At 42.7% G+C, this 23,056-nt stretch overlaps 5 protein-coding genes across 10 annotated transcripts; 3 read left to right on the top strand and 2 right to left on the bottom strand.

Moving 5' to 3' along the window:
* Positions 1 to 982: 982 nt before the first annotated feature.
* Positions 983 to 3,829, top strand: tmed8 (transmembrane p24 trafficking protein 8). Of its 4 annotated transcripts, none has more exons than XM_028395512.1 (6): positions 983 to 1,134; positions 1,494 to 1,605; positions 1,733 to 1,826; positions 1,943 to 2,036; positions 2,209 to 2,502; positions 2,630 to 3,829. In XM_028395512.1, the coding sequence occupies exons 2-6, from the start codon at positions 1,496 to 1,498 to the stop codon at positions 2,845 to 2,847; spliced, it is 810 nt and encodes a 269-aa protein (XP_028251313.1). In that variant the 5' UTR covers positions 983 to 1,134; positions 1,494 to 1,495; the 3' UTR covers positions 2,848 to 3,829. The 4 variants fall into 4 exon arrangements, with proteins under 4 accessions (XP_028251313.1, XP_028251311.1, XP_028251312.1 ...); XM_028395510.1 differs by having other exon boundaries at positions 1,436 to 1,605; XM_028395511.1 differs by having other exon boundaries at positions 985 to 1,059; positions 1,436 to 1,605.
* Positions 3,830 to 4,468: 639 nt separating this feature from the next.
* LOC114427754 (acyl-CoA-binding domain-containing protein 5) lies at positions 4,469 to 8,233 on the top strand. Of its 2 annotated transcripts, none has more exons than XM_028395970.1 (13): positions 4,469 to 4,610; positions 4,683 to 4,845; positions 4,926 to 5,031; positions 5,672 to 5,788; positions 5,872 to 5,985; positions 6,063 to 6,240; positions 6,311 to 6,439; positions 6,529 to 6,716; positions 6,807 to 7,003; positions 7,153 to 7,244; positions 7,324 to 7,378; positions 7,611 to 7,708; positions 7,790 to 8,233. In XM_028395970.1, the coding sequence occupies exons 1-13, from the start codon at positions 4,568 to 4,570 to the stop codon at positions 8,017 to 8,019; spliced, it is 1,710 nt and encodes a 569-aa protein (XP_028251771.1). In that variant the 5' UTR covers positions 4,469 to 4,567; the 3' UTR covers positions 8,020 to 8,233. The 2 variants fall into 2 exon arrangements, with proteins under 2 accessions (XP_028251771.1, XP_028251770.1); XM_028395969.1 differs by having other exon boundaries at positions 4,683 to 4,850.
* A 93-nt stretch (positions 8,234 to 8,326) lies between these two features.
* On the bottom strand, positions 8,327 to 10,186 carry gstz1 (glutathione S-transferase zeta 1). Of its 2 annotated transcripts, none has more exons than XM_028395594.1 (9): positions 9,989 to 10,186; positions 9,626 to 9,677; positions 9,467 to 9,534; positions 9,300 to 9,380; positions 9,089 to 9,214; positions 8,889 to 8,964; positions 8,754 to 8,806; positions 8,632 to 8,681; positions 8,327 to 8,499 (listed from the first exon to the last, which is right to left on the bottom strand). In XM_028395594.1, the coding sequence occupies exons 1-9, from the start codon at positions 10,016 to 10,018 to the stop codon at positions 8,373 to 8,375; spliced, it is 663 nt and encodes a 220-aa protein (XP_028251395.1). In that variant the 5' UTR covers positions 10,019 to 10,186; the 3' UTR covers positions 8,327 to 8,372. The 2 variants fall into 2 exon arrangements, with proteins under 2 accessions (XP_028251395.1, XP_028251396.1); XM_028395595.1 differs by lacking the exon at positions 9,989 to 10,186 and adding an exon at positions 9,760 to 9,912.
* Positions 10,187 to 10,373: 187 nt separating this feature from the next.
* On the top strand, positions 10,374 to 17,458 carry aldh6a1 (aldehyde dehydrogenase 6 family, member A1). The gene is made up of 12 exons (XM_028395916.1): positions 10,374 to 10,521; positions 10,976 to 11,017; positions 11,105 to 11,179; positions 11,432 to 11,593; positions 12,201 to 12,279; positions 12,754 to 13,056; positions 13,209 to 13,330; positions 13,704 to 13,893; positions 14,371 to 14,552; positions 14,659 to 14,838; positions 15,726 to 15,824; positions 15,931 to 17,458. Exons 1-12 carry the CDS (start codon positions 10,483 to 10,485, stop codon positions 16,033 to 16,035), a joined length of 1,578 nt encoding a protein of 525 aa, XP_028251717.1. The 5' UTR covers positions 10,374 to 10,482; the 3' UTR covers positions 16,036 to 17,458.
* Positions 16,498 to 22,238, bottom strand: LOC114427712 (basal body-orientation factor 1-like). The gene is made up of 11 exons (XM_028395917.1): positions 22,073 to 22,238; positions 21,739 to 21,991; positions 21,606 to 21,671; positions 19,907 to 19,987; positions 19,748 to 19,828; positions 19,593 to 19,672; positions 18,851 to 18,995; positions 17,900 to 18,390; positions 17,640 to 17,744; positions 16,807 to 16,878; positions 16,498 to 16,615 (listed from the first exon to the last, which is right to left on the bottom strand). Exons 1-11 carry the CDS (start codon positions 22,114 to 22,116, stop codon positions 16,516 to 16,518), a joined length of 1,518 nt encoding a protein of 505 aa, XP_028251718.1. The 5' UTR covers positions 22,117 to 22,238; the 3' UTR covers positions 16,498 to 16,515.
* Between the last annotated feature and the right edge of the window lie 818 nt (positions 22,239 to 23,056).

The raw sequence follows: 23,056 nt of genomic DNA, 5'->3' as shown, positions 1-23,056 counted from the left end.
AACAAGGGTAGTGATGCTACACAGCCAGTTGGCATTGGATGTATGAATCTTCAGCGCATTTCCTCTGGTGTTTATGTTGTTTACAGAGCAGTCTGCTCCTGACAGATATTCAGTTACCTCACATCACCAGATGGCTACCTGCTCTACACCAATGATATGCAAGGCCTGTTCAAGGACAGTAAAGCTCTGTTTATTGACAATATATAAATGTTTATTGTTTACTGATTGACAGGTCAGAATTCAAATCCTGAGCCTGGAGCAGACCCATCAGCTGCTGGAGCTCCGTCTGAACCAAGTCTGACCTCCTCACCATGGTCCTCCTGCAGCAGGTGCAGCCAGCTGTTGTTTCTGAGGGTGCTGCAGGCTCAGATGATGCTGTGGACAACCTGGTGACTGGTGCATCCTCATGCTGACACACACAGTCCTGTGTAGCAGGGAGGCGTCCCACACCTAGAACTGACCTGTTACTTCTTCAGGTTCTAATATGTTTGGTGCTTCTGTTCTTTTTTTGTTGATCATCATACATGAGAATAAATATCTCTTCACTGAAAAACTAACTGTGTTTGTTGTCTATTACAGAAAACATTCAATGTCTTACATTTGTTATTTTAGAAAGAAAAGGGTAAAAATGGTAACTACACAACAGGTGGTCTGCTTGTCTTGATCAGCAATTGGCCACAAGCAGTTCAAATACAGTGGCTGTGAAAAAATAAGGGAGGGGATCATTAATATAGAATAAAAACGCCGCTTTTTACGCCGCTCCCTGCATTCAAAGCGACGTAAAAAACGTAAAAAAAAAAAAATAAATATATGTTATTTTTATATATTATCAAAACGGCGTATTTTAAATTCAGACGCGTTAGGAAGTTGCGCTTTTCTGTCATTTTTGGCTTATATATACCACAGTTGACTGTTTATATTGACGCGTAGTCAGATGTTGCAGATTCGGGGACTTTCGTCAATACTCGAGAAAACGCGGAAGTCTCAAAAAACTGTTATTTTTCCTGCCAGGCAGCGATAAGTGGAGAGGTCCGTCACATGATTGCAGTGATTGGAGGGGTATTTCTCAGTGGCCTGATTTTTAATAAAGTAACATCCTATTTGGGCGTCAGATAATCATCTTGTTATATCGTGGTAAGATAACTTGAGTGTCCGCAGCTTCAGTTGCACTTTTACTGCTGGCTAAGGTAGCTAACATGAGCTAACTAGCTAGCAGCTGCAAGCTAATACGAGTTTACGGAGAAGGAGCTACCAGCCAGAGGCTACTACACATAATTTGTGTCTACGGCTTTAGTTGTGGTGCTGTCAGTCGGTGTTGTGGTTAACGGGGTGCAGTGCATTAGTGTCACACAGCAGTTTGTTTAGTTTATCCAGCCTGCGTTTATAGGCTAGTTCCACTGTTGCCATCATTTCTCTCTCTCCCTGTGTTCGTAAGGGGCGGGGTTTCATCTTTTCCAGCCACGCAGACTGAGGTGTTTGTCTTGTCATGACAGCCATGGAGAGATTAGATGCTACATCTGAGCTGCAGTCAAGGCTGTCATCCTTGTCCTTCTCCTCTTTCCCAGGAATAACATCCAAACAGTTCGACAATAGACCGCTGGACAGGTAACCTGTTGCCTCTTATTATACAGGTGCCATAAGGACGATAACGCGCTGCTAGTTATTCCTTTTATTGCGTCCTAATGTACCGCGTAAATGTTTGGCTTCATGTCCTGCTGTTATTCTGCTTAAGACTCCAGAATACAAACCTTTCAGAGGGCTTTTCTCAACCCCAAAACCAAGCTGATATGGAAGAAACTAAGGCGGATTCAGGACAACGTTCAGAGGTAGTTAACATTAAGTAATAGGTTGGGTCAGCTGTCAACAAGCAGAAATAACCTGGGGGCAAACAATCCAATATCATCTGTGTCCAATAATATGCCCCATGTGTGTGCATTTTGAGGCTAATGAAGAGGCCCCTGCTGAGCTGGCCCTGGGGGATGGAGGAGAGGAGAACAACAGTGCTGGGAGCTGTCAGCTCTCTGCTGAGATGAAAGGTGAGAACCCGCTGAGTGTGCTATCAGGACTGTTGCTTTGTTTTATCTGGAATGTGGTGATTCATAAATATGCAACTCAATAATAGGAGTATGCAAAATTATAATAAGCTTAATAAGCTAGATAAATAATCACAATAGTTCCTGTAATGCTGCTGTTAACTGCCTTTAACAGCCCAGTTGCCGCCTCTGAAACCTCCAACAACTTGGACATCTGCTGAACTGAAGGAGCTTAAAACAAAGCTTCGGACGGAGAAGGACAGCATGGTGACAGTGTATCGAGGTGACATCATGACGGTCCATGTGCCCACTGTTCCAGAAGCCAAAAAAGTGTGCTGGGAGTTTGCCACAGATGGTTATGACATTGGCTTTGGCATATATTTTGACTGGACTCCTGTGACAAACCGGTCCATCATGGTGCACATCAGTGAGTCAAGTGATGATGAAGATGAAGAGGAGGAGCTGGAAGGTCTGTTGGCGTTTGCAAATTTCAGTTTGAACTTATTTTGATCATGTCATTAAAAACACATCAGATCCAGCTTTGCCCAGAGGCCATGTGTTGACTTTGTGTTTTATGCGGCTTCTTTCTGTTGCAGGCCCTGTCAGTAATGGTGATGTCGAGAAGGGCTCCAAATCTCACACCAACTCCAACTTGGCTGAAATCTTACCGGTGTACCGCCAGGACAGTCATTTGTCCGTCCAAGGGGGGAGCCATGATTTTCCAGGTGAAGGCACGTACCTTTTAAAGTTTGATAACTCCTACTCCCTTTGGCGAAATAAAACTCTTTACTATAGGGTTTATTATAGTGCCTGAGATGCCAAATTATTGCTTATGAATGTATAATTTACAGAATATTACTCTTTATGAACAATTAACTATTTTTGATTCCAAACCTGGAAAAAATGAAATATAATATAAAGGGTTAAATATAGGCATATCTATTTTTTATCACTATCAGCTTGTGTCCTCACATGTTGAATTCATGTGGTTAAATTGTCTTGAATGCATTTGCTTCAGTGTCTTGCTACATATATTTGAAGACGCCTTGCATATGTGCCATATTCCTGTGTGTGCACTGGGCTATTTGGTCAAGTGCCCACCATAAAACATATATTCTGCTCACCTGTCACATTCAGTAGTAGCAGTGATCAGGGATCACCTGCACAGAATATAATAACACCAGGCCAAGGTGTTTTCTCAGCAGTGCTTTGAAGATTTATTTTTTCCTATTTGTGTGTATACGGTGCACCCTTTTATTATTGTTGCTTTGTTGTTGTTCGCTGTATTTGTCATTCAGTTTTATAGCATAACTTATTGTTTCCTGTGTTGAATCTAATCATATAATAAGGCAGAATATAATTTCAAACCAGAGATATCTGCTGTCATATGTCATATGGCTTGTCAGGAAGAGGAAAAGTTGAATGTACAGAAGCAAGTCTTCTCTGCTGTGTGCTTTTTATGACACAAATAAAAGCCATCCCTTATCAAACAAAGCTCTTATTATATAATATAGATTCAATATTTACATTTGCCATGCCTCATTTTAATTAGCTGTTCCAGTTGTAATATCTCATCTAAATGCATTCTGTGCACAGGTCTATGTGAGTGAAAATCACTGTGTGTTTTTGAATATCCTCATTGTGCTGGCCATTCTTTGGATATGACTGTGTTCCAAAAAACTCACGTAAGCATGTTCCCAAAGATGTCACAGATATGGCTGCTATTGTCCTATACAATGTAAAGCGTCTGATTTAAAGCTTCCCACGTTTGCTGTACTGTATCTTCACTGTAAGTTATGCTGATGGCGTTTGTTCCTGAAATTTATATTACACAATAAAGAGATTGTCTAGTTATCTTGGTGATTAATTGGATGAATCCTGTGAGCAGTGTGAATGGAAAAAGGCTGAAAATGAACGAAATCTGCCTGTTTCATCCAAGACATTTCATAAGAGTCTCACTGCAGAGCCAGGATTAGAAAGCGCTTCAGGATGGTCCCTGGTGTTTCCATTAAATTGTGGCATTAGGGGATTGATGTAACTGTTACAGAGGTGCTGATGAAACCAGGCTTTATTTTCAGCTCCCCCTGAGGGCCAGTCAGAAGGATCCAAAGTTCTAGCTTTCTAAAAAACATTCCTCAATCACCCTGTTAAAGCTGCTGCTTTATGATACGTTATATTTCTCCCTTCTGTTACATAAAACAAAGTTGTAGACTACATTACTGATACTTCACATGGAATTTTGAATTAATTAATTAAATGTAATGTAAAAGGTTCACTTCACTTAAAATTGGTAAAAGACAAACGTTAAAAATAATTAAAACAAATATTTAAATGAGTGGTGCACCTGCGCGCGCGGGTTTGCGTAATTGTCCTGCACTCTCACGTGTGCGTTTTCACAACGGCCTCGAGCTGCACTCAGCCAATCAAAGACTACTATCGAAGCTAAGTTGCAGCTACGCTTGTTTGCTGCCTGTGTTCTTTCAGTTGTAGATGCAACCATAACGGTGAGAACACCATGGGGAGGCTGAACTTTTATGTGCTTTGGTCCCTGCGTGACGCTCCACGTCAGTTTAGCAGGTATGCCGTTTTTTTTTTATTTCTGTCAGTTTCCATATGAAAACTTGAATAACACTCTCCTGAACTTCACAGCAAATCTAACCGAAGGTGCTTTCAAGTCCACATCCCGCTGCCTCTGCCCAAACACGTCGTCATCTTCGGGCTTGGAGAATGGAAAAGCTGCGAGACGATCTCAGTCGAGGTTCTGGTCAGTGCAGACGCACCGGCCCAAAAAATTGGGACTCTGTCCTCTCAGGTTAGGTACGTGGAGGAGATATAAAGTCATTATTATTCTTATGTGTATTATCAGCGGACTAAGTATCCTTGTAAATGTAGGTGCCTGACTTGGGAAGGTGTCTGGAGCTCTGACATTGCCACAGTGGCTGCAGAGAGGGGCAGGAGAGGAGCTTATGGTAAAATCATGCTCACAATGACTGAAGAGGTATGAGGGCTTTAACTCAAGGCTTCAGTTCCTTCCTGTTGTTCAGCTTTAAGTTATTACGGAAGAGGATTAGAACCACTGACAAAATAAATTGTCATGACAGAAAAAAAATAATTCTGACTTTTTCTCAGAATTCTGAGATTAAAGTCAGAACTACAGGTACCTGTAAGCCAGTGACTTGGTGATGAGACCATGGTGGACAGATTCGGATGAAGAGAAGAAGGATGGCCACAATGTCCGATTTAACCGACTCTTTGAAATCTTGAGGGGTTCCAGATCAATTCTTTACTCAACTTTTTCTCTTCCATTAATGCCACTGCTTCATCTGGAACCCCTTGAGCTTTCAAAAAGTTGGTTAAATCGGACATTGTGGCCATTGTTCTTCTCTTCATCCGAATCTGTCCACCATGGTCTCATCACCAAGTCACTGCCTTACAGGTACCTGTAGTTCTGACTTTAATTTTTTCAGTGGCCCTAATCCTCTTTAAGTTATAAATATACAAAACAAACAAAAATGTGTATACACTGATAAACCACAGCATTAGCATCAGTTAGTTGTAACATGATTTTGTTTCATATGTGGTAAATACTGTGCTGTGTTACCATTTTGCTCCATGCACTGACTTGTGACCTGCTGCAGGGTAACACCAGTGTGTTCAGCAGCACCCCTTTGGTTCAAAGGAAGTGTCTGTTCCCTGACCAGCAAAATGAGACTGATATCTCCAGCACATTACACCAAAGTGCTGCGAATGAAACGGTGAGATAATCGTCATTAAAAATATTGGTTGTAATCACCACCAATCTGGTTTCATGTGTCTCGGTTAATACAAATCATTACAGATAACTTCCAGCTCCTTACACCTGGGTGACAGCGCTTGCTGTGCTGAGATCCAAGTGAATAATATTGACACCAGTGACTCCACTGTGAGGAATAAACCCACAGTTTGGCCCACGGTGAGTGCCATGCTTAAGAATATAGTGCTGTGTGTATTTGGATTGGTGTTGTTGATCCGTGATGTTTGCTCTGTAAGGATAAGACACCAAGGCGTACAGTCATTAGCAAGAGAGGCCTTCTGAAGTGGAGCTCTGAGGACATGGACAGTCTCACCGAGGACATAGACCAAGCTTCAACTCCCAAGAAAAAGAGGCTGTGCAGGATGAACAGCCAAGAAGAGATTGCTGCACAGATAAGGAATGACAACAGAGAAGGTGAGGACTGTAGTTTTACATTCTTTGTTCTTATTGGATAGAATGGATTGTTAATGGAACTCGTAATCAGTTTCAGTTTGTCCGTCAAAGCGTTGGAGCCACACAATGTGTGTCAGTGACCCTGATACTGCCATCCTCATTGGAGGTGAAACTTCAGATCAAAACTACTGCAAGGACTCGCTTTGGAAGCTGGAGATAGGTCAGTCCATCAATCACATCAGATTTGTAGATCAAATTAAAGCATTTATATGCACGCCTATACATGATGGGTATGTGTCCTCTCTTCAGACAGTGATTTCTGGTTCCCACTGAACTCCTCTGCCTCTGGCCCCGTACCTCCGTGTGCCCGAGGACACACTGCAAGCTACGACCCAGACTCTAAGGCAGTCTTTGTTTACGGGGGCCTGAGGGAGGGTCAGCGCTGCAGCGAGCTGTTCATTTTGAATACTCTGACCTGGAAGTGGAAGCTTGTCACTGTGGGTTTGTTGGAAGTAACTAATGTACTCTGCCTACCTGTTTATATGCATATTTATTTTCTTGTTTTTGTGCACTTACCCTCTTTTAAGGCAAAGGGAAATGTTCCAAATTTGGCATATCACTCTGCAGCCTTTTACAAGAAAGAGCTGTATGTGTTCGGCGGAGTTCAACCAAGCCATTCTTCTGGGGAAAAAACCTGCAGTAATGCTCTGTATATCTTCAACCCGGAGTTTGAACTCTGGTATCAGCCCATTGTGGAAGGTGACAGGCCTCTGCCTCGGTTTGGGTCAGTTTTATCAACAAAACATCATGTTTTTTGTGTAAATGGAGGAGGGGGCTAGTTGCCTCCTATGTCAGGCCACAGACATACCAATCACACCTCATATACTTCCAGTGTTTACATTCAGTCACACTAACGCCATGCTTTTTGCACAGACACTCGGCGACACTTCTACCTCAGAAGCTGATTATATTTGGAGGACGGAAGACTGCTACCTACCTCAATGACCTGCATGTTTTAGATCTAGGTAAGCTGAAAAGATTGACCGAGTGCTTCGGATTCGTACGGTTTGCACTGATGGGTTATATTTTCCTTCCTGAGTGAAGGATTCATGGAGTACACAGCTGTGAAGTGCGGGAACATGCCGCCACTGCCTCGAGGGTGAGCACAGATCTGATCAACCTTGATAAACGTCATCAATGTAGCCATCTGGTTTTTGGTATTTTTGGCATCCCACACTGGCAGCTGCATTTGAATTTTATTTCCTTAACACGGAGTATATCTAGTGAGAAACATGCCATCTTCTGGCACTGATTTTATTTAAGCTCAACATGAAATGATACACTCTCAAGTATGCACTGAATATACATTAATCTTGCTTGTAAATTTACAGGTTTCATGCAGCAGTTCCAGTTTCTGACAACAGGATCTTAGTCAGTGGAGGCTGCAGTGCAATAGGAGCTCTGCAGGATGTACATATCTTCAACACTGGTGAGCTCTGAACCTTTGACTACAGTCATGTACTAATTTGAACACTGAAGTCAAATCTACTGCTCTGTTTCTCTTTTATAGATACCAGAATATGGAGTTCAGTGGCATCCCCCCTGCTTTGCTCTAAGCCTCGTGCTGGACACAGCATGATAAACTTGGGCTGTGCCATCCTAACAGACACAGTAGAGCATGGACAGGAGGAAAATGCCAACCTCCAGTGCACGGTGCTGGTGTTTGGCGGGTCAGACTGCTCTGGTTCCTTCTACAATGATACAGTCAAGTGCACAGTGGTGATTGCCGGTGACAAGTGATGACGTACGACAGAACTGTCAGGAATATTTCTTCTGCGTGGTTGTTTAAAATTATTCAAGGTTTTTATGTCTTTACTGTTTTGTATATAATCAATCACATTTGACTGAACAGCAAGTATGCGACCAAGCTGTGAGCAGAGAGGTTTTGCATACCAAATCTCAGATCTGCATGTAACGCACGTTCTCCACCCATCAGTATGAATTTGGTGACAAAATCCTGGACTGTTAAATTATTTTTAATGTCGATATGCCAAATAAATATTTTAACTAAGTATCCTTGTTATAGAGTAGCTTTACTCACACAGGGTTTGTTTCAGATGAATTTATTAAACAACTTTACAACATGATTTATTTTATGCACGTAGATCAGCAGGTGTGTCTGGCTGATGAGAGGGGTGGCTCGCTCTGAAAGCTTCAATCTCAAGTAAGGTTTGATTTAACCTTTTGATGGTTGGAAACTGCCCCACATCCACTTTGAACCTGGAGAGACAGGAGTCACAGTTCTGCTTAAAGTTCAGAAGACTGAACAAAATGTGTACCCATCTGCAGGACTCATGGACCATATGTGCAGGCCATTATATTTTAGTTATTTTATTATGTTTGATTACATACCTCTCTGCATTGTAGACTTGTGGGACCAGACAAATATCTGCCATAGAAATCTATAAGATAAGCAGAGACAGGATATAAAACCTGTGCTGTATCTCGTCTGTTACTCCTTGGTATGCTCTCACCTCATCACCAACACAGTATTTCCCTGCTGTTTGCTTCAGGATTGGCTCAAGAGCTGAAGAAGAACAAAAACGAGTGTGAATTATGTGGTAAATGTGAGTTGGGTGATGATAGGAGTGCATTACAGAAACAAGGACCTTGAAAGCCACGATCAATGAAGTGCTGAGCCCACTGCACCTTCTCTGCTCCGATTTTCTGGATCACATACAAATTCTGAAACATCCAATAGGTAATGGATATATGATGATGATGACACGTCACTGGCATTATTGTGATGTTTGGTGATTGCATTACTTCCAACCAGAATCTGAAAGCTTTGACTATCTGCTCTGCTTACCTGCAGAGGCTGGATTCCAGAGGCGATGAGGTCACTTATCATCCGAACCTGGGCACGTGCTTTTGGGTCTGCTGGAAGTAAACAAGGTCCCGGTCTGGTTTCATCAATGTACTGGATCACTGCCAGCTACGTGAGGAAAAAATATTTTTACTGTTCACACTGGTGAATTAAAATACGGATTTGTAGGAGGGCACAGAGAATTCAGACTCACTGACTGAGAGAGTGTGAAGCCATCAATTTCCACTGCAGGAACTTGTTGCATGGGGTTTAATGTTTTGTACTGCTCTGTAAGCTTGGGCACAAGGAAAAACAATGCAAAAACTTGTACATGCATCTATTCATTTAGAACAGCTTCATTATATAGAGGATGCCATTTACCTGCTGACCTCCATCTTTGATTAGATTGACTGGAACCTGGTCATATTCAATGCCTTTAAGAGCAAAAGCTGATGCACAAAATCATCACAATCATCATCTTGCTGATGTGAAAATGATCAACATAACAGCTAAGTGAAGTCATCTGATGGCTGGACTTACCAATGCGGACCCTCCAGGAGCAGGAGCTTCTGAAGTACCCATGAAGTACAGGCTAAAGAGAAAGCCCCAAAAAACACAGTAAGTTTGAAATTAGTGTTAGTTTTCTTTGCTAGTCATATCCAGTGTGTGTTCACCTTGGTTTGGGTCGCCATAACTCTTTGGTTCTCTTATCTAGACTGATTCAACTTTAGTTTTTCTACAAAGTCTCATCATCGCCAGCAGCCAATGGGAAATCCTCCTAAACTCCCTCCTACCTACTCTTTGGTCCATGACTAAGCACCATTTGGGCTTCATATGGTTCACATTAACCGGCTGCCTGCTGCACACACACATAGCAAACAGTTCACGTTGATATCACTGTACCTTGGCGAGGCAAACTAATGAGAAGTGCATTGTTGTAGCTGTGTTCACATTTATTTCTAAGCCAGACTGCACATTTCTTGTCCTCTGCGATGAGTCAATAATGTCATGTGGACACAGCTCTGCTAGGAGACAGCAGTGAAGTTAGCTGTTAGGATTTTCAGCGCAGCTTCTAACCACAGTTGATCTCGGGGTTGCATAACTTCCTGGTACTAAATGAAGGTCTGCCTAGCTCTGTAGCCAATGAGTTATAGAGTTCCGTATAAAAGGCGGGACTATATGAGATACAAGCTCTCGATTGGTCAGAAGGCGCATCCTATTGACCAATCACGCTGCGTTATTCACAGGGTGCAAACAAGAAGCCAATAGCAAACCTCAGCTTTCCTCAGAGCCCACCCACAGGTGGATACATCCCTGTGGAGGGCTGAGTGCGGTCTTCTGCTGTCCACTGGCTAACTGCGCTTTGGGTCAAATCAACAGGGCCTAATATTTCCAGCATGGCGTCAGCAGCATTAAGATCAGTGCTCAGAACAAAGGTAAGATATATAGGCTTTAAACTTTTAAACTTTAATCATTTGCAAACGCCGCAGAGAGGTCCTCCCACACTGTTTACAAAAGTGTAAGTGTCATGTGCTGCAGCATTGCTTTGCAGACTGTTTTCCACAGATGGGATTAACTTCTCTGCCTGACTGTATCACACGTCTACTGCACCATTTATTTTTTTTTACTGTGTGAACCCCTTGGACTACTACTCACATGTACAATACAGTATACATACAATACCTATATGTGAACTCAACATATATGCAGCTTTCACTCCATTCATTAACTCAGTCCACTCAACTTGACTTTGTCCTCTCTTCATAACTCCACACTTAGTAGTTGCTCATTAATCTTGTGTGCCAACAGGCTGCAGCTGGAAACAGCAGGTTTCAAGTTCTTGAACAAATGAATAAATGTGTGTGACTCCTCACTGTGTTTTATCCTCAGGTCCCTCTTAGAATTGGCCGTATGTGCTACTCCTCCTCAGTGGTGAGTGGAAATGTAGTGCAGCCTTTCAAAAAAGGTTTATTCAGACAAAATGAACTCTCATATGTGACACAATATCTCTCCTCACAGCCCACCACTAAATTGTTCATTGATGGGAAGTTTGTTGAATCCAAGTCCTCAGAATGGCTCGACATTCACAACCCTGTAGGTATTTCCCCTAGTTACATGCTCATCATCCACATATGTAGCTGGGTTAGGTAGATTCTGCTTATGCTGCAGGGGTTCATGACACTGCAGAGTTGCTTAACCTGTTACATGTTACATAATGTGTACCTTTACCCTATGGTACAGGCAGGTTTTGTAGCATGTATGAAATAAAGAACAACAAAGCATTCCCTTTATTTAAAGTGTAATTCACTCTGCTGAGTGAAAGTTCTTTTTCCCCCTCCACTGCAGGCCACAAACGAGGTGATTGCACGTGTACCCAAGGCCACTCAGGAGGAGATGTTGGCTGCCGTAGACTCCTGCTCCAGAGCGTTTCGTTCCTGGTCTGAGATCTCCATCTTGGCTCGGCAGCAGGTCTTTCTGCGTTATCAGCAGCTTATCAAGGACAACATTGTAAGTCAAAGGGTCACAACATGTAAGGTGCACTGAAACTGAAAACAAGAGTTGATCATTTAGCACAACGTATAATCCATAATCCATAATAATGTATAATTTGGGTTTATTTTTTAACATTCTCAGCAATCATGAACCTGGCAAGCAACAAATGCAAAAATAAAAAATAAAAAACAAAAATGAAGGGCTATGAATAGAATACAAAAATGATACATGATTGGTTTGTGCACTTATGTTTCCTGTCTTCACTGAGGTATGCTCAGAGGTAAACACATTTTGTACAGATGCAGGCAACAGGCATGCATAGAAGTTCATCAAAAACCCTTCAGAGATAATCTGTTGATGAGTGTGTAGCAGCCACTGTGTTGACCATCCCAGATCACACCAGCAGCACTCCCATGTCTTTCAATGCCCACCTGCTTGATGTCCAAATTTACTGTCTTTGGTAGTATACAATGTTCTGACAGCTCATCCTGGCCATTCATATGAATCCAAAAACCCTGTATAACATGCAGCATATGAGCCTGACTGCATCGCTGACAGCTGTGGAGATCTGACAGTGAAGTATTAAATGTTATGCACACACAAACGTCTTCTTGTGTTTTAGAAAGAACTTGCCAAGGCCATCACCATGGAGCAGGGCAAGACCCTCGCAGATGCAGAAGGAGATGTGTTCAGAGGATTGCGTAAGTTTAGATTGTTTCACATTTGCATTGGTTTCTACACTTTTACTTTTGCAAGAACTGTTAATGAGTTATACCAGCTCTGTATCTGGGACAACCAGAACAAAGGGTGCTTAACCTCATACACACATTGAATAACTTATAAGACTGATTAGTACTGTAATCTAATATCCGCAAAAGATGCAAAGGATTACCGATTAACTCATACTGGGGAAAACTCATACTGTTTTATTGACATTTTGATGAGTTTTTTTTTTTTACAATTTCTCGTATATATGTGACTACATGACATTCTTTTTCACATCTTTCCCCTTTAATGAATAATTATCATGAGTGTTGTCATGCTAACACATTACACAAACTTTTCAGATAAAGAATCCACTTTTACACAGACACATGGACACTGTGGGTTTATTCTATATTTTACAGTTCTTATTAGGATATATTTATGTTTTTTTTTTTTTACTCTCTTTGCAGAGGTTGTTGAGCATGCCTGCAGCGTCACCTCTCTGATGCTCGGTGAAACCCTGCCCTCCATCACTAAAGACATGGACACCTACACCTACCGTTTGCCTCTCGGAGTGTGTGCTGGCATCGCCCCTTTCAACTTCCCTGCCATGATCCCTCTGTGGATGTTCCCTATGGGCATGGTATGTGGCAACACATACCTTCTGAAGCCTTCAGAGCGGGTTCCAGGCTGCGCCATGCTCCTGGTTAAGATGCTGCAGGATGCTGGTGCTCCAGACGGGACACTCAATGTCATCCATGGCCAGCATGATGGTAAGAGTTAGTCTAAACTATGGTTTGACTGATTTTAGCAAACAGATTTTTTTTGTCATCAACATATTAGGAATTTTTAATCACCATGGCTGAATAGCAGGCAATTTTTAGGAAAAGTTAATGTTAAAGTTCTGTCACTTGTTCTGCCACAGCTGTGAATTTCATCTGTGACCATCCAGCCATTAAGGCGATCAGCTTTGTTGGCTCAAATCAAGCAGGGGAGTACATTTATGAGAGGGGGTCTAAGAATGGCAAGAGGGTCCAGTCCAACATGGTGAGTATCAAATGAGAACTGGCATTGAGTTTTAATGTCAGAGACTTGCTGTAAATGTCCAGAAGATGGCGCCATTGGCCAGCAGATTTGTGCATTTTCCCTCTTGGATGCCAGATTACACAGATGAGAGAAAGTTCACACCAGATTGCAGCTGTGCATCAATGTTAAAAGCCATACTCAATTTTGTATTTATTTTGATCTGTGTCCACCAGTCCTCTCACATGTATTAAAATGTAGAACACGTTTACTATGTGACATTTGTAGGTCAGTTTGTTTTATACTTCCCTAATACTGTGGTCCTGCTTGGGACTAACCAGTTTCTGTAATGTGGAGATCAAACAGCAGAAGGCTAACCACTTCTTGTGTACTGTAGGGAGCCAAGAACCATGGTGTGGTGATGCCCGATGCCAACAAAGAGAACACTCTGAACCAGCTTGTGGGTGCAGCGTTCGGAGCAGCGGGACAGCGCTGCATGGCTCTGTCCACAGCCATCCTGGTGGGTGAGGCGCGGAGCTGGCTGCCGGAGTTGGTGGAGCGTGCCAAGGCTCTGCGCGTGAATGCAGGTACCACACCCCATCACCCCGCCCTTCACCTCCATCTCTCCTCCGCTTGATCCCCCAAAGGCTTCTGGTTTAGTCATCTCGGGCCACCCATGCCGCCCTAACCTCACCTCTCGCCTTGTGCCCTGTTGTAACTTCACATCGAAGTCAGCTGGGAGAAATGGTTTGTTGAGTCAGCCATCCTGCAAATTTGTGGCCAGATCTGTGGCCAGGTCCTAAATAGTGGCTCAGAACATCAAATGTTTTGAGAAAGAAAGTTGACGTGAAGCAAAATGGAGAATCATTATCCCAGTTTACAGCGATACGGAGTTTGTGTAGTACACAGGAAACCCGCAAGTATCCATTTTGGAGGGAGTGCCTCAGTGTGCCCCTGGTCCTGGCTTTTGGGTTTTTAGTGGTAGAAGAAGTATCTGAATGTCAGTACCCTTAAGGTGCCATAATATGTAACCTTATAGGTGCTTGTTTTGGGGGCCCTGCTAGGAGACCAACCTGGTGCAGATGTGGGGCCCCTGATCTCTCCCCAGGCTAAAGACAGAGTCTGCAGTCTGGTTCAGAGTGGTGTGGATGAGGGAGCGACGCTGCTCCTGGATGGGCGAAATGTCAAGGTCAAAGGTTATGAGAACGGCAATTTTGTGGGACCCACCATCATCAGCAGTGTCACAGTATGTAGAGTCATGTGTTTATGTGCACACGCTCAGCGTATTCCCATCCGAGTACCACTAAAAACCCTGCTAGTACTAAAAATGCTCTCTTTTGTGCCCCTGCCAGCCTGAGATGAAGTGCTACACCGAAGAGATCTTTGGCCCTGTGCTGGTTGTTCTTGAGGCAGACACTCTAGATGATGCCATTAGTTTGGTCAACAGGAATCCCTATGGCAACGGCACAGCAATATTCACCACAAATGGTGCCACTGCACGCAAATACACTCACCAGGTGGACGTGGGCCAGGTGAGTGGCTGCAGCCTCCAAATGTGTTCTTCTGTTTTGAGAGAAAGAAGGCATTCACAGCACTCTGTCAATGTCTATGCTGCATCTCCAGCAGGGAGCGTGTCACATTTCTGTTTGAAAACCATTTTCACACATTAAAAAAACAATTATTTTCCATGTCAAGTATACCCTTGTTTGCCTCTGACCTAAAATACACACCTTCTGCTAGCCCCTTCCCTCCACTTTCCCCACCCGTCAAGACTGCAAATAGCTACAGTAAATATGTGTCTGTTAATGAAAACAGTGGGACATAGAAACATTTTCCTGTAATATTCAGGGAGGGGAAATCTTGAAAAATTAAATCTCAAAAGGGATTCCGAGGGTCCTGCTGAACAGGTCGGTATAAATATGGGCAGCTTTTTCCCTGTTTGTTTGCCTGTGGAGCCTAGTTATGCCCTGTGTTTGCTGTTCACATGTCGGGGAATGCTGTGCAGGCCATGTGCTGCACTCCTCTCCAAACCAAACCTCCGTGCAACAAACATCTACTTTTCTTTTTCTTTTTTTCTTTTTCACTGTGCACCTTCGCCAAAAGGCTGTAGTGTGTCCAAACTTATACCTACTGTTTAAAACATTCTAAACCAACCATACAATGCCTCTATTGCCTTCACAACAAACTGTTTTATTTGGCTTCTCTTCCCTTTCATATTGTGCTTTCAAAACAGCAAATATAAGCCGCAAGTTTATCTTTGTTTAGTACGATCATGTTAGGTTGTTTTTTTAAACAGCATGGATGTACCACATCTCTCATCAGCCACATTTTACTCAGCCTAGCAATTTAGGACCTCAGAGAATTGTTTTACAGAGTTTACACTTATGGAAATGAAAGGGACAATGCTTGTTTTCTGCAGGTCGGAGTCAATGTTCCCATTCCTGTGCCACTGCCAATGTTCTCCTTCACTGGATCAAGAGGATCCTTCAGAGGCGACATGAACTTCTACGGGAAACAAGTAAGTGTCAAATAAACAGTTGCACCCAGTTGTATAAGAAAAACACAGATGTGGCTGTGTACATTTGGCATAAATGTTTATTTATGTACTTTATTTTCTTCTTTAGGGCATCCAGTTCTACACACAGATCAAAACTGTAACCTCTCAGTGGAAAGCTGAAGATGCCACTTTAAAAAGCCCTGCAGTTACCATGCCGACCATGGGACGCTAAATACTCCAAGTGCTAAAAACTCCTTCACAAACACTAATCTAATTGTTATCAGGTAATACAACCCCCTTTTGAAAACTTTATATTAGATGTATATATATATATATAGATTCTGTGTAAATGTCCACCACTTGCCTCAGATTTTAACAATGCAAAATGATCTGTACAGATGAGGCAATGTCATTGGAAGGCTTTTTTCCTAAAATACAACGCTAGTATTAAAACAGTCTGGTGCATATTTTAGTATGAGCACTTTGTGGTCAGAAAATAGAGGTACAGTTCTTCTTTCAATAGGTCGTGATAAAATCCAAATGGGCATTATGCATGAAAGAAAGCACTCACAGGCATACATACATGCGTGGTAAGATATTTTAAATAAGCACAAACAACCATCCTGTATTCCCATGACTGACACTCTTTGGGAAGCAAACAGCAAAGGCAAACAATTCAGAGTATAATGTGAATACAGAGGCCACGCAGAGGTCATGTGATGTGAATATCCGGCCGGCTGTCTGGGTTTGAGGGCAGAATGGACTCAGGCGCCTTGGTGCTGATGGTCGCTGGGGAGAGCTCCTCTCTAATTCTGGAAGACAGTCATCATTATGCAACTCTAAAATGTGAGTGTCTTGATAAATCACATGTAGGCATTCATGTTCTCACAGCCACGGCCTTTTCAGTTAAACATGGAATGTGGGACCAATAAATCTGCACAGGCTTCTTAATTGCAAGGATGAGGTACAACTTTTATTCTTGCACATTCCACCACTGTCTTACCCGGCAGCGTCGCTGTCAGTGGGGCTCTTCTTCTCAGAGGAGGCAGACAAAGAGAGATGTTGGCAGGCTCTCCTATCAGGAAAATGCAGAGTTGCAGTTAAAATACACAACCTCACAGTAAAAAGGCATGTTTTTGCACATTGGTGTACTTTACTCAGGCCTGCAGGGGTTACGCTGGGTCAACACCATGCACATGGATTTGGATGCTGCTAGTTGCCAAATGTTCTGTGTTATTCTGCCGGACTAGGTGCCAGACCACCGCTAACATGAATATACTTCTCCTCCTGCCTGCCATACCCCCATACATCCAGATCCCCTGCACACTCCTTCTCAGAAAATCATGTTACCAGCTGCTTTCTGACCACAAGTGTTCAAAGAACAAAATAAACTGCTGGTGCACGTGAAGAGGGGCCAATAGGCTGAAAGCAAATCGACGTGACCAGATGTTTGTTTCCAAGCACACGACTCTGTGGCTGGGCCTATTTTTACTATTGTGCCCAGACTCTTTCTTCATTCTTTTTAAGCAGCTGGATGGAAAAGAAAATTGGTTGAAGCCTAACTGATGTTTTATGGCATCCTCTTCTGCTGAGAAAATGGCTGTTTAAAACATTAAAAAGAGGGCGGAGTCAGCACAACTTCAGCCTGAACTGCTGCTCGCTGTCCCTGCACTTTGTTCTTTGGAGTTAATTGTCTCAAATTGTTGTTTAAAAGTTTAATTTTAGGGGATTACAAATGGATTTAATGTATTATCTACGATGAAGTCAATGTGTAACAACCAAGCAACCGACTTTTGCTAAGTCAAACATAAACAAATTAGTGGGATGTTTTATTACCTTTCCATCTGTCCGTTCATCTTAGCAAAGAGAAGTCTGAGCACCTGTTCCTTCTGCTCCCAAGTGAGATCAGAGATTTGAACTTCGCTGTCTGGGGGATAAGTCCTTGAAAAGAAAATTTAATAGAACTTTTATTGTTCTAATTTATTTACTGAGGTTGTAGTGAGATAACCAGAGCTTTGTTGACCACTGATGAATTTAATTTACCACAAACATACATATATGTCATGGAAAGGATGGGATGAGGGAGGTGGGCCTACCATGTCACAGCTGCCTCCATGTCTGAATAGACAGAGTTGGTACTGTGGGGACTTTTATGGAAGGTGCGGATGGGTGGGAACTTTATCTTTCCTGCTGTGGCTTCCCTTAACCTCCAGCGATAACCCTGGAGTGCCTCTTTTTTGTACTGGAGCCTGCTGGCCGCAATCTCCTGCTTTACATGTGCCAGAGCGTCATGGAAGAAAGCCTCCAGCTCCTTGCGCTTTTCTACAATGGTGCTCGCCAGCAGCTTGACATGCTCCATTTCCTTCTCACGCATGTTGAGGACCTTCTGCAGTTTCACCAACTCTACCTGGCTGGCCTGGATGGTGACCAGGTTTATGTGCCCCTTCTTCTCTTGCTGCTCAAGTTCACTGGCTTTTAGCTGAAGGGCCTGCTCCAGGGATGCTACTTTGTCCCTCAGTTCAGACCGCTTCTCTTTCTGTGCCTCCATCTGAGCTGCGTTCTTCTTTACCGTCAACTCAAGCATGTCCTGGGTGAGCAGAGACACAGAGATAAATATGGAACGTCCTTCCACCTCATGAACAGATAATAATCTGTGTGCTAGACAGTGCTGCTGAGTGAGTGGCCAAAAGCTTCAGCAGGGCCTTGATTTGCTGTCATCATTAGAGGTAAGATTAATGGGACCAATATTTATTTGTCTTAATAAATCAGCGCCAAAAAAGCTAGAAGGATAAGCCACTGAATTTGAATCAAGACTCCAGTGGAAACTCACCACAACCACTGGAGAGGCTGGATAGTAGTCAGGAGGTGAGGGGGTGGTGGGCACGACCACAAGCAAAATACACAGGGTCAGCACGAGTAAACAACACAAGGGAAAAACCACCTGAAATATATTCTGCCCAGATCTGACAAGTGTTTCATAGCTGAACGTCCATCCAGTGGTGCCTGATGGTTACACTGATGCTTTCTGTCCTCCGGCTCAAACATACCTTGTCCAGTGACAGTGAGGTATTTTCCTTAGCCAATGTCTTAACCAGTTTCTGCAGGTCCTCTGCCTCCTTTATGTGGAATTTCAGTGCTTGGTTGAGACGATCATTTTCCTTGTATGCTGAGTGTAAGGCGCCCTCCAACTGCCTAAATAGTGTACAGTACAAGCAAAAGAGGAATTATTCTCCATCTACAAACCCACCTGTATGAATCATTTTGGTTTTATTATAACCTGCATGGAGTATCCCAAAATATTTCAAGGGTGTAAAATCAATCAAGTCATTAAATGTGAGAAGAGCATGACACATGTTTTCACTTTTGGTTTTATGGTTTGTTGAAGTGACTGTGACTTGTGTATTTGACTTTTAAAGATAACCCTACAGCGTGCATGTTCAAAATTAAATCAATTACTGACACTGGGACCAAGCTGGCAGGACCACACCAGTATCAATGTTGATGTTTTATGAGCTGTAAAAAATAACTAAATATAGCAGAGGCAGTGTACACATCCTATAACCTCAAAAGTAATAAACTATGGTCTTCCACTCAAGCTTCACTCTCTCCTCCCTGCTGTAGCTTCTGGGCTGACATAGGTGATGTTCACTGTCATCAACATGACAAACCAGTACAAAAATGTTAGTTCTAGTTATATATACCATATATAAATATATACGTGAGTAAATTGTTTTGTTTTAACTTCACATGAGTTTAAAGAAAAGTCAGATGTGACGTGATGACACTCACATAGTGGCTTCATGGTGCTTCTTCTTCTCCTGGTTGAGCTGTCGATTGTATCGTTCCAGTGCTTCCCTCTCTAGGCGCTCCTGAGGTGAAATGTACAAAACCTGTTCACACCTACACCTGGAATATAAGCCCCCCTCCCATGTCTATGATGATACCTTTTCTCTGCAGAACCTGTCCTCCATTTTGTTAAGATTTTCTCTGTGCTCCTTCTCAGCAACATCCATGCTTTCTTTTGTCTACAGAATAAAAAGAGTGAAGTTATTAAGTTCCATTTGAACATTCTCACACAGCTTGATCTTCCTCCTCTTCCTCACGTCAAAGAGTTCCTGCTCCAGCTGGTCCTTTTTCTCCCTCATCCTCTTCAGAGCATTCTGGATCATGTTCATGTCATTGACCTTCATAGAACAAAACATAAAACACAAAGCAGATCAAAATAAAGGACCAGTGACAGAGTAAGATTGCTGACTGCACCTTCCCTTTAAAGCATAGAGACAAGGGTTTGTGTGATGTAAACTTGGTCACCACCATGTTCAGCATGCATGGAACACCTCCTCTAGGTAAGTAGTATAATAACAACTATCTGTCCAAAAGGGAGCACATTACCAGCGATGGTGTCATCACTTGAAGGCAGCCATTAGTTTATCCACCATGGCTGCCATAGTGGAAGCTCTGTCACAGATATTTATTTCATTTGTGCTAATAGGTCCATGCATTGTATACACACTGTTCCTTTAATGAATCTATCTATATTCTGTGACAAAATGCTGCTTGCATGAGAGAAGGGGGATTTTCTTTTTAAATCTCATATGGGCAATACCCTTTTCCAAAACATCAGTCCTGCTAAATACCTCAAGCTGCTACTGTGGAGAGGCCAGTCAGAGCAAAGATGTGACAAAGTGACCAAAGTCATGAGAGACTAGAAAAACATGTACCCACAAACATGTACATGACAACAAAATAAGAGGTTCCTCATCCATCTGATTACAACTTTAGGCCTAATCGTTATACTTCAGATAAGTCGGTATGAACATCACTGATTCACACAGTATGGTTTGCGTCAGCTGCAGTTTCAGTGCTGCCTGTGTGTGTGTGTGTGTGCTGTGCAGAAGCTGCAGCTGGAACAGTCTACACAAAATATTCATTTGGCTGGATAAACTTCTCAATACTCGACAGTTTCATCACATCTTCCCTAAAAGAAAAAAAAAAAACACATTCTCCCTCCAAAATGACCCGTTCTATCATCGAGGAATGAGAATAGGGCATGTCTTGAAGTCACATCTCTGAAGCCAACCGCAGTATTTTTTCCCTAAGTGGACATAGCTATGTGACAGTTCCATACATGTCTAAAATAGGGTTGTTTCAAGTTGGTCCAGGCCCCTTTTTTTCATCCTCAAGAAGCTTATTGGACTTATTGGCTTATTTTACCATCATGAAGTAAGAGCTGGATGGAAAACAGCTGCTAGCAAAAGCAGCAAATCTTTTTTGTACCTGTTTTTTTGTCTTGTGAAGCCACATGAATTTGATTGTAAGTTTGATAGCTGCTCTCAACTATAGGAAGCAGGGGTCACTGAGGATGGGAGTCGAACTCTGGGGATGGTTCGGTGGGCGTGACATAACTTTAACAGGCATTTCAGAGTCAGAATCAGTGTGACAAGTGAGGCATGGTTAACACATCAAGACCAGCAGTGTGACGGCCTTTTCCCAACCAAGCACTTTTAAATTATGCTTTTTTTTTCTGCGGCTACTGACATGGATTAAAATAGCGTCAGACCGTGTAACTCGGAATGTGACGGTTTGTTTTTTAATTTAATGGTGGCTTTGTTTGGTTGTTGTTGTCTTGCATAATAAATGTCAACATAATTACACACAGGACAGCTGTTAAGACACAGCACAGCACATTTTTGAGATGTTACAAGTTTCAGATACAAATCTGAGCAGTGCCATGAACATGCCTGCTTGTGTGTGTGTGTGTGTGTGTTTCTTTTCTTGTGGCTGTGTTTTAAATGGACTCACCAGTTTGTTCTTTTCTTCACGTGCATGTACCTCCTGACTTCTGAGCGCGTCCTCCAGCAGACGGATCTGTTAAAGGAGACAGTGTGGTCACAGTTCATCACATATTGCTCGTGCACACTCACAGTAAAGAGACCTTGTCCTCTTTGGATGCGTGCAGTGTTTCCCAGTGTCCAGTCATATCGATGGCGTCCTTCTCCGCGCGGTACAGGTGATTGGTCAGCTGCTCATTTGCGCGTGCCAGTTTATGGCAATCCTCCCGGTACTCCGCGAGCGACTGGTCGGTGACCTTTAACCTCAGCTCCCACAGAGCAGCGTTGGCCTTTGCCTTCTCAATGTCCGACTCTTTGTCCACCTTTGTCTCCTGTTTGCTGTCCTTCTTTCCTTTCCTGTAGCAAAAAACAACAGAACAACACTTGAGGTGTCATTTTTCCTTTGGACATGAATGCGCCATCCGACCACACTCTTACCCTCCTTTCGCCTTCTTCACTTTGGAGGCCTTCACGGTCGGCATCTCTGCAGCAGTTACAACACTACAAACAACCACCCTGTGCTGCCGCAACTACGACAAGTTGCACGGTTATTTCCAGAGAACTGTGGCACAACCGGTAGCAAGCTCCGGTAGCCTGCTGTGAGTGTTTGTTAAACTCGCTCCCTTGGTGACGCGGTTTCCAATTAAAGGGACAGTTTGTGCTCTGAATATGTGAAGCTCCTCACACGATGACAATAATCAGTAATATTAAAATGTCCACAGATACTGAAGTATATTCAGTTCAACTCAGTAAAGCCAACATTACTTTTATTACTCAAACCCATGCTTTTACTTGTATAAATAAACCTTTAAGTCTTAAAATATATTTTATGGTGTTTAAAATACCAAAATTGACTACAAAACACACGCTCTTACTACAAGTTGCAACAAATATTTTTATAATCTTTTATTGCATGCCTTTGTTTAGCCCCTTTTTTAGTAGATGTGTATCATCGTTTTAGAAATTACAATCTTTTAGTTTCAGTTCTTTCTCCTCCTCCTGAGTCTCTGTCATAAAATAAATAAACCAATCAATGTGAGAGGTTATGAGGAGCAGATGTCTGCTCTGCTCAGCCGGCTCTGGACTGAATGCCTGTATTTGTCACTTGTCTTGTAATTATAGTCTTCGCATGCTGGCCTCTATCAAACAGGATCTGTTTGCACATGATCTCCTCCCACATGATGACATGATATACATTTGGAACCTGTCAGCAGTATTGGCCTTGTTGTCCTGAAAAGAACTATGTGTTTTTTTTGCTGCCATCCCCACAATTGTTATTTTTTTTTTTTTTGCTGGAGTTGTGGGAAAACCACTGAGATCAACGTAAATGCAGTTGGCTTACATCTTCGAAGAAGCTCATCCAGATAAAAATGCAAAGTGGTGTATAGGTCATAATTCAAACTCAAAACCGCTGAACGCTCA

This window comes from Parambassis ranga, chromosome 22 (assembly GCF_900634625.1).
Source record: "Parambassis ranga chromosome 22, fParRan2.1, whole genome shotgun sequence".
Classification (NCBI taxonomy): Eukaryota; Metazoa; Chordata; class Actinopteri; family Ambassidae; genus Parambassis; species Parambassis ranga.
The sequence above is the reverse complement of the archived record's forward strand: the minus strand, read 5'-3'. Positions and strand labels throughout refer to the sequence as shown.